At 39.8% G+C, this 15,609-nt stretch overlaps 1 protein-coding gene across 1 annotated transcript; it reads right to left on the reverse strand.

Moving 5' to 3' along the window:
* Positions 1-681: 681 nt before the first annotated feature.
* Positions 682-15,021, reverse strand: LOC106087278 (uncharacterized). The gene is made up of 3 exons (XM_013252267.2): positions 14,687-15,021; positions 5,085-5,942; positions 682-1,038 (listed from the first exon to the last, which is right to left on the reverse strand). Exons 1-3 carry the CDS (start codon positions 14,898-14,900, stop codon positions 851-853), a joined length of 1,260 nt encoding a protein of 419 aa, XP_013107721.2. The 5' UTR covers positions 14,901-15,021; the 3' UTR covers positions 682-850.
* Positions 15,022-15,609: the final 588 nt, after the last annotated feature.

Raw genomic sequence — 15,609 nt, forward strand, 5'->3', positions numbered from 1 at the left:
GGACATGGTTCCTTCAATGCATTTTTACATCAGAGGAATTTGTCCGGAACTGATCTGTGCGACTGTGGGAGACCTGTGGACTGGAGGCATGTACTGACAGAATGCCCGTACTATGCAGACATTAGAGATTTAGGCGCGATGAGGATTAGAGAGGCGGTGTGGGATTTCAGTAGGGCCCTTGAAGACGAGATGACTGTTGCAAGGCTGGCCACCTTTTCCCGGGAAGTATTTCTTAGGAGACGGACAAGACTTAGTGGAGAGATGAATACACGCTAGTTATCCATAACGAGGTGTTGTTGTACTGGCGCGACGGCGTGATTTAGTGCTGCGCATGGCATGGCCTGGCACCTGTCTTGCCCATGTTGATGCAGCGGCGTTTGCCCATCGTTGGTTCCCGTAGCTGTTGTGGTTGTGTTCGGTCATTCGTGAGGGTGGCCGCGTTGATTGTGAGACCCATGTTGATGCAGATATGTGTGGCGTATCCTGTGAGGGCTGCCGTGTCCTGTTTGTTGGTTTGGTAGACGCATTGTATTCACACTTGGGCCTTGGGCCGTGATGGCTGCGGTAAACACGACATTCGTGCCTCTTGTCAGGTACGGTTGTGTTTTTGACATGGCTATATTTTTCAAAGCAGTAGATTTTATCAAAATTTCACATTACCAAAACTCAACAATAAAATAATTGTTTAATTTAATAAAACATTTGACTCTGTTTTCGATCAAATCCGTTTTTTTATATGTTTAGTATACATTACATTTTATACATCTTTCAACAGCAAATAGAATATAATTTTTTCTTCTTTAACCTTCACATACAAATATGCCCTTGAGCAGTTTTGTAAGATGCCTTCTTAAAAGGCTCCCCTATTGTACAACCATGGTAGAAGCATTTCTGCGTGCTTGCGATATCTCGCACCCGAATACATTTGAAATCTAAATAATTGTCCAGCATCGGTATCAGCGAAAAAATTTTCCATCTGTGCGTTTTCATTAGGGTCCAAGAGAACCGCACCCATAACTCCGGTAACTGTTGAATAACCTGTAGAGAAAATAAAAACAAATTTCAATAGTAAATTAACTGTAAATTAGTTTATTTTATTTTAAAAATTTATTATTCTGCAAAAATTTCGAATGATATAACTTCAAATGAGTTAGCTTGTATTGAGGTAAAAACCGAAAGTAAACGTTGGTGCTATTTACAAAATCCTTTATTGTTTTCAATACCACTCCCCAAGGATGGTTCATGTCTGGTATTGTGTCTCCACCTAAGTGCTGGTATCTATTAGACGCGAAAAACGGGCAATGACAGAGAAAATGCTTCAATGTGTCATCATCTTTCCCGCATGCCCTACACACGCTATCACTTGTCGCACCGATATTACATAAGTGAGCTCGTAGTCATTATGTCCCGTTATGATACCAATAGTTTTACTAACCTCCGTCTTGCTTCCTTCCAGTAATAGCATCGTCTTCTCACGATCTGGATCCCTCCACAGGATATTCGCCGTCCTTCCGACGGTTTCGTTGTTCCACAGTGTTGCAAGCGCATTCGTCGCCCACTCCCTTAACTCGGACTGCGTCGACCCGAAAGTCTTCGGGTTAACCTAGTTTAATGACGGCACTCCTCTGGCCTTCACCGCCAAATCGTCTGCCCTCTCATTCCCCCATACTCCCTTATGGGCCGGCATCCAAACGATGCGGATTTTGCCATCCTCTGAAAAGGCGTTAATCTCCTTATTACACTGCAAGGCTGTTCGTGTCCTTATCGTCCTGGTTGTTATTGCCCTTATGGCAATTTTACTGTCGGTAAAGATGTTTACACTCGACGTCCTCGCGTATGCACCATACTACTTTACACATTCCGTGATTGCCCGGATGTCCGCCTGCAGGACCGTATTATGGTCATGTAGTCAAAAACAGATCTCAGTCCTTGGGTTCTCAAGGCAAACCCCCAGGCCCACTTTGTGCCCTTGCTTTGATCCATCCGTGTAACATGATCTTCCAGATGGCAATACTAGGGTTTCGTCAATCCAAGACTGTGCCGATGGCTGCAGTGCCTCGCACTCAATTTCAAGGTTCATATTAGGTATCGGATCGGAAACCTCTTCCCCTCCTTCCAGGTTTCCTAATGTCGCCTCGATTATACCGCGATGGTATGAGCTGCTTCCATCCTCAATCATTCTCCCATCGCTTTAAATCTCATAGCCGCAGTGACTGCCTCACACTTAATCTGTATATCAAAGGGTCGGATATCTAGAATAGTCTCCAGTGCCCTAGTGGGCGTGGTAATCATCGCTCCGCCTATGCCAAGCCAACATGTTCTCTGAACCTGTCGTATGGTCCTTATGTTGTACTTTTTCTTCATAGCAGTCCACCAAACTACTGAGGCATAAGTAAGTATTGGTCTAATCACGCTCCCGTAGAGCCAGTGGACTATTCTCGGATTCAGGCACCATTTCGAGCCAACGGTCCGTCTACATAGTGCCCAACATCTGTGAGCCTTCTCAGTACGATCCTGAATGTGACACTTCCAAGATAGTTTCCTGTCCACGATCACACCTAAGTATTTGACTTTGTCAGATTTCGAAATCAGGTAAGGTAACTTGGTGCGTTAATTTGGTCCACCTTCGTCTTCCTCGTGAACAGGCATATTTCAGTCTTCTCTGTGTTAACATTGAGACCTCTGGGTCTAGCCCAGTCATATGTCATATGTAAGACCCTTTCGACCTTTCTTCATAACTCGTTCGGATCTTTACCCCTTAGAAGTATTATCCCTCTTCAGTCAGCATCCGTTATAGGTCAATTATGGTGGTCACGCTTAGGAGTGGCGATAAAAAGCCCCCCTGTGACGTGCCCTGTGCCACTTTCTCCCTTATATTTATGTTATGTGTCACACAATTTATCCACCTGTTCCTTACCATATGGTTTATCCAGTCTCTAAGGACCGGGTCCACCCGGTACTGGTCTAAGGATGTGTCAGTGTGTCTGTCCGCACATTGTCAGCCCCTTCGATATCAATGCATACCGCCAGTACCAGTGTTAGCCGAGTACTAGTGTTAGCATAGAATAATTGGTAGTTGATATGGTTCAGTCCAAAGACTTTGTTCCGGGTCGTCCTTGCTGATTTTCTTTATCAGAACGTGTGTAGCAGTCTCGCTCGGGTGGAGGTTTCTCTGGATTACCTCAATCATTGGTCCTCCCGTAAATTGGCATCTTGGGAGTAGGTGATGATCTCATCGTCTGCTCTCTGTTCTTCAGACTGCATTGATTTTCCTGACACTGCACTGCCTGATGTCATCGTTTTAGGTTCTTTGCCTAGTCTAGTCTTCCGACTCTTTATAAAGTCGGTAATGGTTCCATTGTCGGGTCCCTGTTCGTTAAGGTGTATTGGGTTTCCATTAGCTATACTGCCTGATGTTTCAATACTAGGATCTTTGCCTATCTTAGTCTTCCAAATCTTAAATAAATGGGCTTCTTGGGAGTAGATGATGGTACCATCATCGGCTCGCTTTTCGTTGGGTTGCATTGAGACTCATGTCGCTGCACTGCCTGCTATTTCAATATTAGGATCTTTACCTATCCCAGTATTCCGAATCTTTAAGTTAACTATTGTATTTGGTTGATTGACTGCCATGGAGAAAAAGTGAAACGTAAGGATAATACAACAGGTTCAGAGAGCATGTTGTTTTGGCATAGGCGGAGCGATGAGGATCACGCCGACTGTCCACTAGCGCACTGGAGACTATTCTTGATATCCGACCCATAGACATACGGATTAAGTATGAGCCATTCATTGGTGAATGAATAGAAGATAGGACCAGGTCATACCATCGCAGTATAAACGAAGAAGCTTGGAAGGAATGGAAAAGGTCTCCGATCGGATACCGATGACAACACTTGAGGACGAGTGCGAGGCATTGCTTGGATTGCGGGAACTCTGATATTGGCCTCTGGTAGCTCATGCAACATAGATGTATCAAAGCTAGAGGACAGTATGGGCCTGGTAGTCTACATTGAGAACCCAGAGATTGTTTTCGACTGCCTGCCCATAATACGGGCCAGCAAACGGAGATCTAGGCTAACACGGAATTCGTGAGTTGGTGTGGTATTAACGCGAAGCCTTCGAGTGTGAACACCATTAAGGACAGTAAACTGACCATCCTGGCCATACGGACAATAAACTGGCCAATGCCTGGGTTGGAATCCTTTCGGTGATTATCCCCTCCTAATGTTTGCGACATTTGTGAGGTACTTTGCCATGTAAAATCTTCTTCCAAGAAGGTGTCGCACTGCGGCACGCTGTTCGAACTCGGCGATAAAAAGGAGGAGCTTTATCATTGAGCTTAAACTTGTATCGTACAGCACTCATTGATCTGTGAGAAGTTTGCCCCTGTTCCTTAATGGAATGTTCATGGGCAAATTTGAATTTGTATTTGTAAACTGGCCATAAGGGCAATAACAACCAGGACCGTAAAATCACGAACAGTATTGGAGTGTAAGAAGTGGGTACCTCCTCTTGTGAGCATGGCACCATCCGCATCGTTTGGGTGCCTGGCCATAGCGGAGAAAGGGGGAATGAAAAAGAAGACGCTTTGGCAATGAAAGTCAGAGGATTGCCGTAAAAATACTTGGTTAACCTGAAGCTATCGGGTCGACACAGTCCGATTTAAGGGTATGGGCGACGAATGTAACATTTTGGAATAGTGGAACGGACGGAAGGAAGTCAAATTTATTCACAATAGCATATGTAGGACATTTGTTTTGTCGTTGCTCGACTTTTTGCGGTTAACAGACACCAGCACTTAGGTGGGGGCACAATACTAGACATGAACCAACTTAGGGGCGTGGTATTAACTGTGCTAGGCCCTTCAACATTATTACACTGTTGCACGGAGTTTCCCAAAATTTTGTTTGCTTTATTACCCATCTGAACATCTATGTATACCGAAGCCCATCCAAATCTTTTCTGAATTATATATAGTATCCATATATAAATATCGCCACATTCAAACTTACAGGGTGGGTGTAGGAAAGCTTTAATTTATTATAATTCCCATATTGATTTCTAAAGGCTACGTAACTTACCCCATAGACCACTTTTGTACAACAAAATGTGAAGATCTCTTAAAGTTGGCACCTTTTGTGAATAATTTAGGAGGGTTAAATTCCTCACCAAACAGTCATGGTAGAACTTAATGAAATGATCAAAATTCTTTATTTTGATTTCATATTTTGCCGATGACAGGAGGAAATAATACAAATCTTGGGCAGGCGAGCCATATCTGGGTCCTTGAAAATCCACAAAATAGGTTTCTTTGACTTTGCCAAAAGCGTCGTGCTGGAACATCACATTGTTCGACCAACAATCGCCGTGATTTAAAACACAAAATTCCTTTTTCTCTTGCTCAGCCAGCTTGATGAAGTCATCTACCAATTTGTCGCTGTTCGCATTCATAGTCTCGTAATACTCTTCAGATCCTTCAAATGATTTGGCACATTGTAGAAATATTTTAAACATGCCATCGAACATTGCTTTCATCATTTCACGTGCTCCCTCTTTCATAAATCCACTGCTCAAGGTTTGCTTATATGGTCCTTTATTTGCCACACGAACTGCAGAGGCAGCATGCCATTGCGCCATTTTACTGAGAACAGCGTGAACATGTTCCATATCCAGACCTTCCAAACGATTCATATTTTTAAAACCTCGAGTTGCAAGATCCTCGAGTAATATGTATGGCTCCTCCACAGTCAAGTCATATGAATTTGCACCGAATTTTATTTCAACTCCTGCCTCTCTGTACATTTCTTCAAATTCCGGAAGGACCTCTCTATACACATCCGATTCAACGGCAAATACATTGTGAAATTGCATCATCTGTCTGAAGTATACACTATCGTGGGCTGTCTTTAACATATACGACATGCTTTTAGATGAACCATCTGAAAGGAGAGAATAACATTTTAAAATGACAATATTTAGAAAATAATTCTATGGTAACATTTAAACAAATTTGTGTTTAGAATCCTGTGGTAAAAATAGGGTACTATACATCAAAAGGGGAAGTAGACTATCAATTTAAGCGACCTCCACCATAGGATGGGGGTATACTAATTTCGTCATTCTGTTTATAATTCCTCGAAATATTCGTCTAAGACCCCATAAAGTATATATTCTTGACCGTCATAACATTTTAAGTCGAACTAGACATGTCCGTCCATCTGTCTGTCTGTCGAAAGCACGCTAACTTTCGAAGGAGTAAGGCTAGCCGCTTGAAATTTTGCACAAATATTTCTTATAAGTGTAGGTCGGCTGGGATTGTAAACGGGCTATATCGGTCCACGTTTTGATATAGCTGCCATATAAACCGATCTGGGATCGTGACTTCTTGAGCCGCAGGAGAGCACAATACTTATCTGATTTGGCTGAAATTTTGCATGAAGTGTTTTATTATGTATTCCACCAATTGTGCTGAGTATGGTTGAAATCGGTCCATAACCTGATATAGCTGTTATATAAACCTATCTGGGGTCTTGACTCCTTGATCCGCTAGAGGGCACAATTCTTATCCGATTTGGCTGAAATTTTGCATTAGGTGTTTCATTATGACTTCAAACAACTGTGCTGAGTATGGTTGAAATCGGTCCATAACCTGATATAGCTGTCATATAAACCGATCTTGGGTCTTGACTTCTAGAGCGTCTAGAGTGCGCAATTCCTATCCGATTTGTCTGAAATTTTGCACGACGTGTTTTGTTATGACTTCCAATAACTGTTTTAAGAATTGTTCAAATCGGTCTATAACCTGATATAGCTGCCATATAAGATAAGATGTTAAGATAGGATCAAAATTATGCCTACTATAGCAGTAACACACCATGTCGTATGAAAGATATGTTATAAGCTATATCTAAATCTGGATCATTTTTGTTTAAATTTTGCTCACGCATTTGGAAGTGGAATAAAACACTTTGCGCTTAGTTTTCCAACGATCGGACTGAAATTGTGGCTACTACAGCCTCAAAAGGTCATATAGGATGGACTATATGTATGGGATCTACATTGAAATCTAGTCCGATTTTGATGAAATTTCGCACACTTATTGGAACGTCGAATAAAACACCTCAAGTAAAATTTTTTTAAGGTCGGACCAAAATTGTTGTTGCTGCCCATTTAAAAGGTTCGCTCATAGAAGAAAGTTTGCTGAAAATAGCAAACACTGTCTGCTCAATGTTAGTAGTTAATTTTGCTGCTAGTAGTTCTGCGATTACAGCAATAGTACTGCAATTTCAGAGTATCAGGCTTACGGCTGAAAAGTCTGTTGTTTGCTGAAAATGACTGCTGCTTAATTATGAAAGGGATGTTAGAAGAAACAAGTAAAAGCGTGCTAAGATTCGGCCGGGACGAATCTTATACACCCTCCATCATGGATAGCATTTGTAGAGTTCTTTGCGTGGTATAACTTTTTTGGCAAACCAAAAATAATGAATAAGAACTGATATGCTATTGAAGCTATATATAAGTTATATTTCGATTCGGACCATAAATGAATTGAATGCTGAACATTGTGGAAGTCATTGTGTAACATTACAGTCCATTCGGATAAGAATTGCGCCTTGTAGGGGATCAAGAAGCAAAATTGGGAGCTGTACCAAGCAATAGATCGATTCAGGCTTTATTGGACACGTATGTTGGAGGTCATGGGAGAAACCGATGTACAATTTCTGCCAAATCGGATGAGAATTGCGCACTCTAAAGGCTCAAGAAGTCAATATCCCAGATCGGTTTATATGGCAGCTATACCAGCTTATGATACGATTTGCACCATATTTAGCAAAGATGTTGCCAGTAATGCCGAAACCCCACATGAAAAATTACAGCCAAATCGGAGGAGAATTGCCTCTCTAGAGGCACAAGAAGTCAAGATCCAAGATCGGTTTATATGACAGCTACCAAATTATGAACCGATTTGAATCATACTAAGCACAGTTGTTGGAAGTGATACCAAAACACTACGTGCAAAATTTCACTCATATCGGACGAGAATTGCGCCCTCTATAGGCTCAAGAAGTTAAGACCCAAGATAGGTTTATATGGCAGCTATATCAAAATATTTACCGATATGGCCCATTTACAATCTCAAAAACCCTACTCTAATAAAAAGTGTTTGTGAAAAATTTCAAGCGCCTAGCTTTACTCCTTCGAAAGTTAGCGTGCTTTCGATAGACAGACGGACGTAGGATAGACGAACGGACATGGCTAGATCGACTTAAAATGTCATGAAGATCAAGAATATATATTCTTTATGGGGTCTTAGACGCATATTTCGAGATATTACAAACAGAATGAAGAAATTGGTATACCCCCATCCTATGGTGGAGATTAAAAAAATGGAACACGTATGTAAATGTGTGTCTGTGTTTATAATCACTACTGAGTGTATACTTTCCATAACCTTTTTATAACCACCACCATAGGATGGGGGTATACTAATCTAGTCATTCCGTTTGTAACACCTCGATATATTGATCTAGGACCCCATAACGTGTATATAGTCTTGATATATATAAACCGATCTCCTGATTTGACTTCTTGAGCCCCTTGAAGCCTCAATTTTATTCCGATTGGACTGAAATTTTGCACATACTTTCCTCTTATGACTTTCAATCGCGATGCTGAGTATAGTCCAAATCGGTCTATAACATTATAAAGTTCCCATTTAAACCGATCTCACGATTTGACTTCTTGAGCCCCTGGAAGGCGCAATTTTATTCCCTTTTGGCTGAAAGTTTGCACATAGTGTTCTCTTATGACTTCCAACCACTATGCTAAGTACAGTCTAAATCGGTTTATAATCTGTTATAGCTGCCATATAAACCGATTACCCGATCAGTTCGTAACCTGATATAGATTATGTTTGGAATTTAGAATAAAATTTTGCCCTTAATCTAAATTTATTTTGTATAAATTTTTTTGGTTGCATAAAATTCCATGAGAGTTTTGCTTGATATCTCATTATCAGTTTCTAGTTTCTGCTTTAGATATTAATTATAATTTAATAATTTATTTTAATTATTATATTATTCTGCTAAAGAACAAATATTTAAGAATTGTTTGAATTATAAATACATATAAAGTTTTCTTATCACACAATATCATCAAATCATTTAAGCTATCATACATTATAGTTTGCATTGTTTTACGAATTTAAATGAATTGCCAACCAAGGTCACATTAATTATTTTCCCATTACTACGCCATAGTTCAGAAGATACCAAAAGCATTTACAAAAATATGTTGTTGCTGCTTAGCGAAGAAATTCCCATTCAAATATCTTCAAAAACTTGTTTCAGTCTACATCCCGCTTCAGTGCAGCAAAGTAAAATAATAGGTCTGTTCGAGAACTTTTCCGGCAAAGTTTTTTCAGTAAAAACTTGCAGAGAGTAAGAACAACACTTACTTTCTTTAGTTATTTATTTGAAAAAAAGCAGCTGATTTTCTAAAAACATTTGTTGGAAGCTGCAAATTACTGATGGGAAAAAACACTCAGCCAGGGCTGCCAGATTAATTTGGTGCAAAATCAGCACTTTTGAGAAAAAAATTGCATTTCTTCACTACACTTTTAAAAAATCGACTAAAAAATCGGGGTCTACTAAATCCCAAAGTTCCATATGTTGGTACAATGGAGCAAATAATGCGTTATGAGATGACAAGTTCTAGCGGAAGATCGATCTATGTGGCAGCTATATTTAACTTTGGTCCATATCCAGGGGTCAGGTGTCTATTACCACCCTATTTAACAAATTTTTGGTAAAAACAGTTCTTAACTGAGCTAAAGTGGTTTCATCCGGAGTTCGATTTTTATCGTCACCATAACTAAATATGGCTCCGTTTTTTGAAATAATTGGAATAGGCGTTTATGTTGATAAAATACAATTTTTATGAGGTGAAACAGAAAAAAATTGGTAATGTGGAGGCTCAATCAAGATGTTACCCAACTTTGAACTTTATTTTATGATGGCAAACCAGTATGGAAAGGCTACAGTTTGGGGGCAGTCACCTATATAAAACCGCACACCACCGCATCTACCTAATACTTTTAACAAATAGAGACATATGTCTAAATCTTGTCAAACTTTAATTTTGTATTCTGACTGAAATATTGAATGGAATAAGAAGGTTTGTTTTAATAGGACTCAAATTCTGGCTACCACGAATATCGGATATTACGAGTATCGGTGGGCATACTACTCCGCCCCATGCCACTATGGACATATGGATATAGCTGCCATATAGACCGATTTCTCTATTTAAGTTTTTGGGCCCATAAAAGGCACATTTATTGTCCGATTTCGCCGAAATTTAGGACAGTGAGTTGTGTTTGGCTAGTCGACATTCTTCTTTAATTTCGCCCAGATCGGTCCAGATTTGGATATAGCTGCCATGTAGACAGATCTCTCCATTTAAGGTTTTGGAGCCATAAACGTCGCATTTATTATCCGATCTGGGCCAAATTGAAGAAGAATGTCGAAGGGCTTTGCACAACTCACTTTCACAAATTTGAGCAAAATTGGATAATAAATGTGGCTTTTGTAGACCTAAGACCCTAAACCGGCGGTTCCGTCTATATGGGGGCTATATCAAGATATAGTCCGATACAGCCCATCTTCGAACTTAACGTGCTTATGGACAAAAAAATAATCTGTGCAAAATTTCAACTCAATATCTCATTTTTTGAAGACTGTAGCGTGATTTCAACAGACAGACGGACGGACATGGCTAGATCGTCTTAGATTTTTACGCTGATCAAGAATATATATACTTTATAGGGTCGGAAATGGATATTTCGATGTGTTGCAAACCGAATGACTAAATGAATATACACCCATGCTTCGGAGGTGGGTATAAAAAGAAAATTAAAGTCAGGAATTCCGTGCTTGGTATGATAATATATTAATTCTAATTGCTAAACGTTTCATAAATATCATTGTAGGTATTAAGTAAATGTCTGCGTTAGACCATTCATTACTGCTTTCATGACAGACTAAAAATCATAGTGTATTTCAAGAACTGAACTCTTCGTTTTAAAATACAACATTAAATGAGACAATTGAGAACTGAGTAAAACAAATTACAAGACACAAAGATAACGAGATTAGTGAAAGCACACAAGTAAAAGCGTGCTAAGTTCGAACGGGGCCAATCTTTGGAACCCGCCACAATGGATTCTGCTAAAATATGGAAGCTATATCTGGTTATAGACCGATTTGGACCGTACTTGTCACAGTTGTTGAAACTCATAACAGAACACCACATTCAAAATTTCTGCCAAATCGGACAAAAATTGCGGCTTCCAGGGGCTCAACAAATCGAGCTCAAATCGAGAGATCGGTTTATATGGGGGCTATATTCCAATCTGAGCCGATATGGCCCTTTTGCAACCCCCAACGACCTACATCAATATTAAATATCTGTGCAAAATATCAAGTAGCTAGCTTTTCGCCTTCAACCGCTATCGCGATTTCGACAGACGGACGGATGGATGGACATGGCGAGAGCGACTCGAGAATATCGAGACGATCAAGAATATATATACTTTATGGGGTCCTAGATCAATATTACAAGGTGTTGCCAACGGAATGACTAGATTAGTATACCCCCATGGTGGGTATATTTACGAGCTCTTCAGCAAAAAGATTGTTTCAGATTTCAGTGAGTGCACGCTGTAAAATGCATGTTCTCGGGTACATTTTGCTTCAGATAAAGTATTTTTCTTGTCGTCTACTTTTGTAGTACGAAATTCGTACGAATCCAACGTGGTTGATTTGGCAAAAGCATGGGTAACACACACACACATGCTCATGCGAGGTTTTTATACCCACCACCATAGGATAAGGGTGGAATACATCGAAATATCCATATCCGACCTACAAAGTGGATATATTTCTGATCGTCATAAAATTCCGTCAGTCCATCCGTGTGTCCGTCAGTTGTAATCACGCTACAGTCTTTAAAAATTGTGATACTCATATTTTTCCTATACACAGGTCAAGTTCTTGAATGGGCCAATCGGACTATATTTGGATATTGCTGCCGATCTGTCGATTTAGGGTCTTAAGCCTGTAAAAGCCGCATTTTTTTTCGATTTCGATAAATTAGAAACAGTGATTTGTTTTAAGCCTCCCGACATCCGACTTAATTGTGGTTCGGAGCGAACCATATTTAGATTTAGCTCTCATATAGACCGATCTGAAGCCCATAAAAGCCGCAATTATTATCAGTTTTCGCTGAAATTTGAAATAGTGAGTTGATTTAATCCTACGATATCCGACGCAAATATGGTTCAGATCGGTCTATATTAGATATAGCTCTCATATAGAGCGACCTGCTTAATAAGGGTCTTGAGCCCCGATTTCGCTGAAACTTGAAACAGTGAGTTTTTTAAGCCTTCCCTCTTCACACCTAAATATATATCAGATTGAACTTTATTTAGATATAGCATATAGACCGATCTGCCGATAAAGGGTCTTTATCCCATAAAAAACGGATTTGTTGCCGGATTTCGTTGCAACTGTGACTTGCATAAGAGTTATTGAGACCTAAACCAAATATGACCCAGACCAGCCCTTATTTGCATATTACTATGGATGTGGTAGTGGAGTTGTTATAAAAGAACATGATTAATTTATCCATGGTGGTGGGTACCCAAAGTTCGGCACGGCCGAACTTATATGAGCAAACAAACAGTATGCAAACGATTTGTGTGATCAGTTCATCTTTTGCAAATGACAGCAAAACGCTTTTATATGACTCAAGCGCAGCGAGTAATTTCTCGTATCTCACTGTAGCGGCGATGAATTCGAGTTAAAAATACTCCCAAGCACTGAATGGTGGTTGTTTTTATACCCTCCACCATAGGATGGGGGTATACTAATTTCGTCATTCTGTTTGTCTAAGACCCCATAAAGTATATATATATTCTTGATCGTCATGACATTTTAAGTCGATCTAGCCATGTCCGTCCGTCTGTTTGTCGAAAGCACGCTAACTTTCGAAGGAGTAAAGCCAGCTGCTTGAAATTTTGCACAAATACTTCTTATTAGTGTAGGTCGATTGGGATTGTAAATGGGCCATATCGGTCCATGTTTAGATATAGCTGCCATATAAACCTATCTTGGTCCTTGACTTCTTGAACCTATAGAGGGCGAAATTCTTATCCGATTGCAATTCTTATCAGATCGGTTCAGCTGTGGATATAGCTTCCATATAGATCGATCTCTCGATTTAATGTCATGGCCCCATAAAAAGCACATTTATAATCCGATTTCGCTGAAATTTGACACAGTGACTTATGTTAGGCTTTTTGATATCCGTGTCGTATATGGTTCAGATCGGTCTGTATTTGGGTATGGCTACCAAGAAGACCAATAGTTTGTTCTACAAAATTGAACAATACTTGTACTTATTAGACTACACAATATCGGTGTCGAATTTCGTCGAAATCGGGGCATAAATTATGCATTTTTCACCGGATTATGACGAAAGGCGGTTTACATATATATACACCCGAGGCGGTGGAGGGTATCCAAAGTTTTTTTTTTTTTTTTTTGGGTGGCACAGATCACATTTGTATTTTTGGGTTATTATATCACATAAATCGGTCAAACCGTTTCTAATATATCTGCAGTATATTGCGGAGTATAACCTCCGGTGAAGGTTTTATAAAAAAGCCCATAAAAAATTGGCCTGAGAATTCTACATATTTTTGGGGGTTTGATTTCAGACCCACAGCTTATGAAAAGTTTCTTAATATAAGTCGTAGATTACGAGCTTGACAACTTCTGGTGAGTGTGTTTGCAATCTCTAAATGTAATTTTTTGCTAGCAAAAGACGAACATGGGATTAGCCGTTATTTATTATTCAGATAACACTAATTCAAAAACATTGAGTTGAACTATTTTCAAATGGAAATATTTCTACAGTTTACTTCACTTTCTATACCCATCATTAAAGGATGGGGGTATACTAATCTAGTCATGCCGTTTGTAAAATATTGATCTGGGACCCTATAAAGAATATATATTCTTGATCGTGTCGACATTCTGAGCCGATTTTGCCATGTCCGTCCGTCTGTCCGTTCGTCTGTCCGTCCGTCTGTCCGTATGTCGAAATCACGATAGCACTCGAGATATCCGCTTGAAATTTTGCAGAGATACTTCTTTTTGATATAGTTCCGATCTCCTGATTTAATTTCTAGATCCGCTGTAAGCCATCTGATTCGGCTGTTATAACAGCCATCAACTGTGCGAAGTGCGGTTCAAATCGGCCAATAATCTGTCAGATTAGCTCTCATCTTGGACATCTTGAATCCCCGGAGCCCGCAATTGTTATCCGATATGGCTGAAATTTTGCACGGAGTGTTTTGCTTCGACTTCCAACAACCGCGCCAAGTATGGTCCAATAGTCCAAAGACCCCAAGGAGCAGGAATGTGGTGGAAAATACACATACATATGTCTTCAACGATGTTAATTAGTGGAATTGTTTTGTAGAATCCATGGTAGTTGGTCAACCAGATTCGGCCTGGCCTAACTTTTATTTACGAGTACTTGTTTGTTTCAAAAAGTTTTATTGTTCAAAATAGATGCCTAAATATTGTAGTTGATAGAAGATACAAATATTGCTTACCCCTCAGCTCGACTTCAATAATTAAGCGAAGCATGACCGTTGCATAATTTTCACCAGCTCCTAATGCTGGAATTGCTTTAAAATCTTTAATCTGCTTAAAGTCTGGAAATTTGTCACGAATGACGGATTCAAATACTGATGGCTCAATCCATGCCGGTAAAGCGGGAGGTGCGGGTGCTTCACCGCCACCATTTGGCTGCTGATCGCTATTCATTTGAGATTGGGACTGAACCGCTAAACTTTTACGCACAAATTAAAAAAGAACACCGAAAAAACTAAACGTACCCTACTAGAAAAAGTTGGAATGAATGAATGATGTAGACTGACTAGCTGTCCAATTGATGCATACGATAAAATACTCAAGGTTGGCGAGAGATGAGTGAGAGCTTTCGCAAGTTCAGTGTTAAGTTCAATTTTTGTTTAGAAAAACTTAGCGGTTGTGGTGAGTGAATGTTTTTGTTTTGATTTCCTAAATATCGATAACGCCGTTTGAGAAAAACGCACAAAAGCCTTTTAAAATTGTCTCTACAGAAAACAAGAGAGAGAGAGAAAAAAGCTTGGCAGATTTTATAGGGTTGCCACACATACGAAATCGCTATATCTAATAACCTTTTTCACCAAGAAAATTTTATAGCAAATTGCGTGTAGTTGTATTGAATGCCATTATGCATAATTTGATTTTGTTTATGCCCATCACCATAGGATGTTTCGAAGACAGCAGCCTGCTTCGAGAGAAGAAATCAGCCCAAGAAAAACTCTGAATGACTGGGCAGATTCCCAAATTTGGGAAAGAATTCCGTAAACTTTTAAACAGATTACACGGAACTTTTTGAATATTTCCGGCACTTTTACAGAAGCAGGCGGACCTTGTGTGAGTTAAGTAAAAAACGATTAGTACTGCTTGGTATTATATACATTACCAT

The sequence above is a fragment of the Stomoxys calcitrans genome, chromosome 2 (genome assembly GCF_963082655.1).
Source record: "Stomoxys calcitrans chromosome 2, idStoCalc2.1, whole genome shotgun sequence".
Classification (NCBI taxonomy): Eukaryota; Metazoa; Arthropoda; class Insecta; order Diptera; family Muscidae; genus Stomoxys; species Stomoxys calcitrans.

Excerpts from the sequence above, each read along its gene's own strand:
- LOC106087278 (XM_013252267.2), bottom strand. The coding sequence starts at position 14,900 with ATGAATAGCGATCAGCAGCCAAATGGTGGCGGTGAAGCACCCGCACCT. Across the intron at positions 5,943-14,686 it reads TATTGAAGTCGAGCTGAGGG|ATGGTTCATCTAAAAGCATG; the intron begins GTAAGCAATATT and ends CTCTCCTTTCAG. Across the intron at positions 1,039-5,084 it reads GTACAAAAGTGGTCTATGGG|GTTATTCAACAGTTACCGGA; the intron begins GTAAGTTACGTA and ends TTTTCTCTACAG.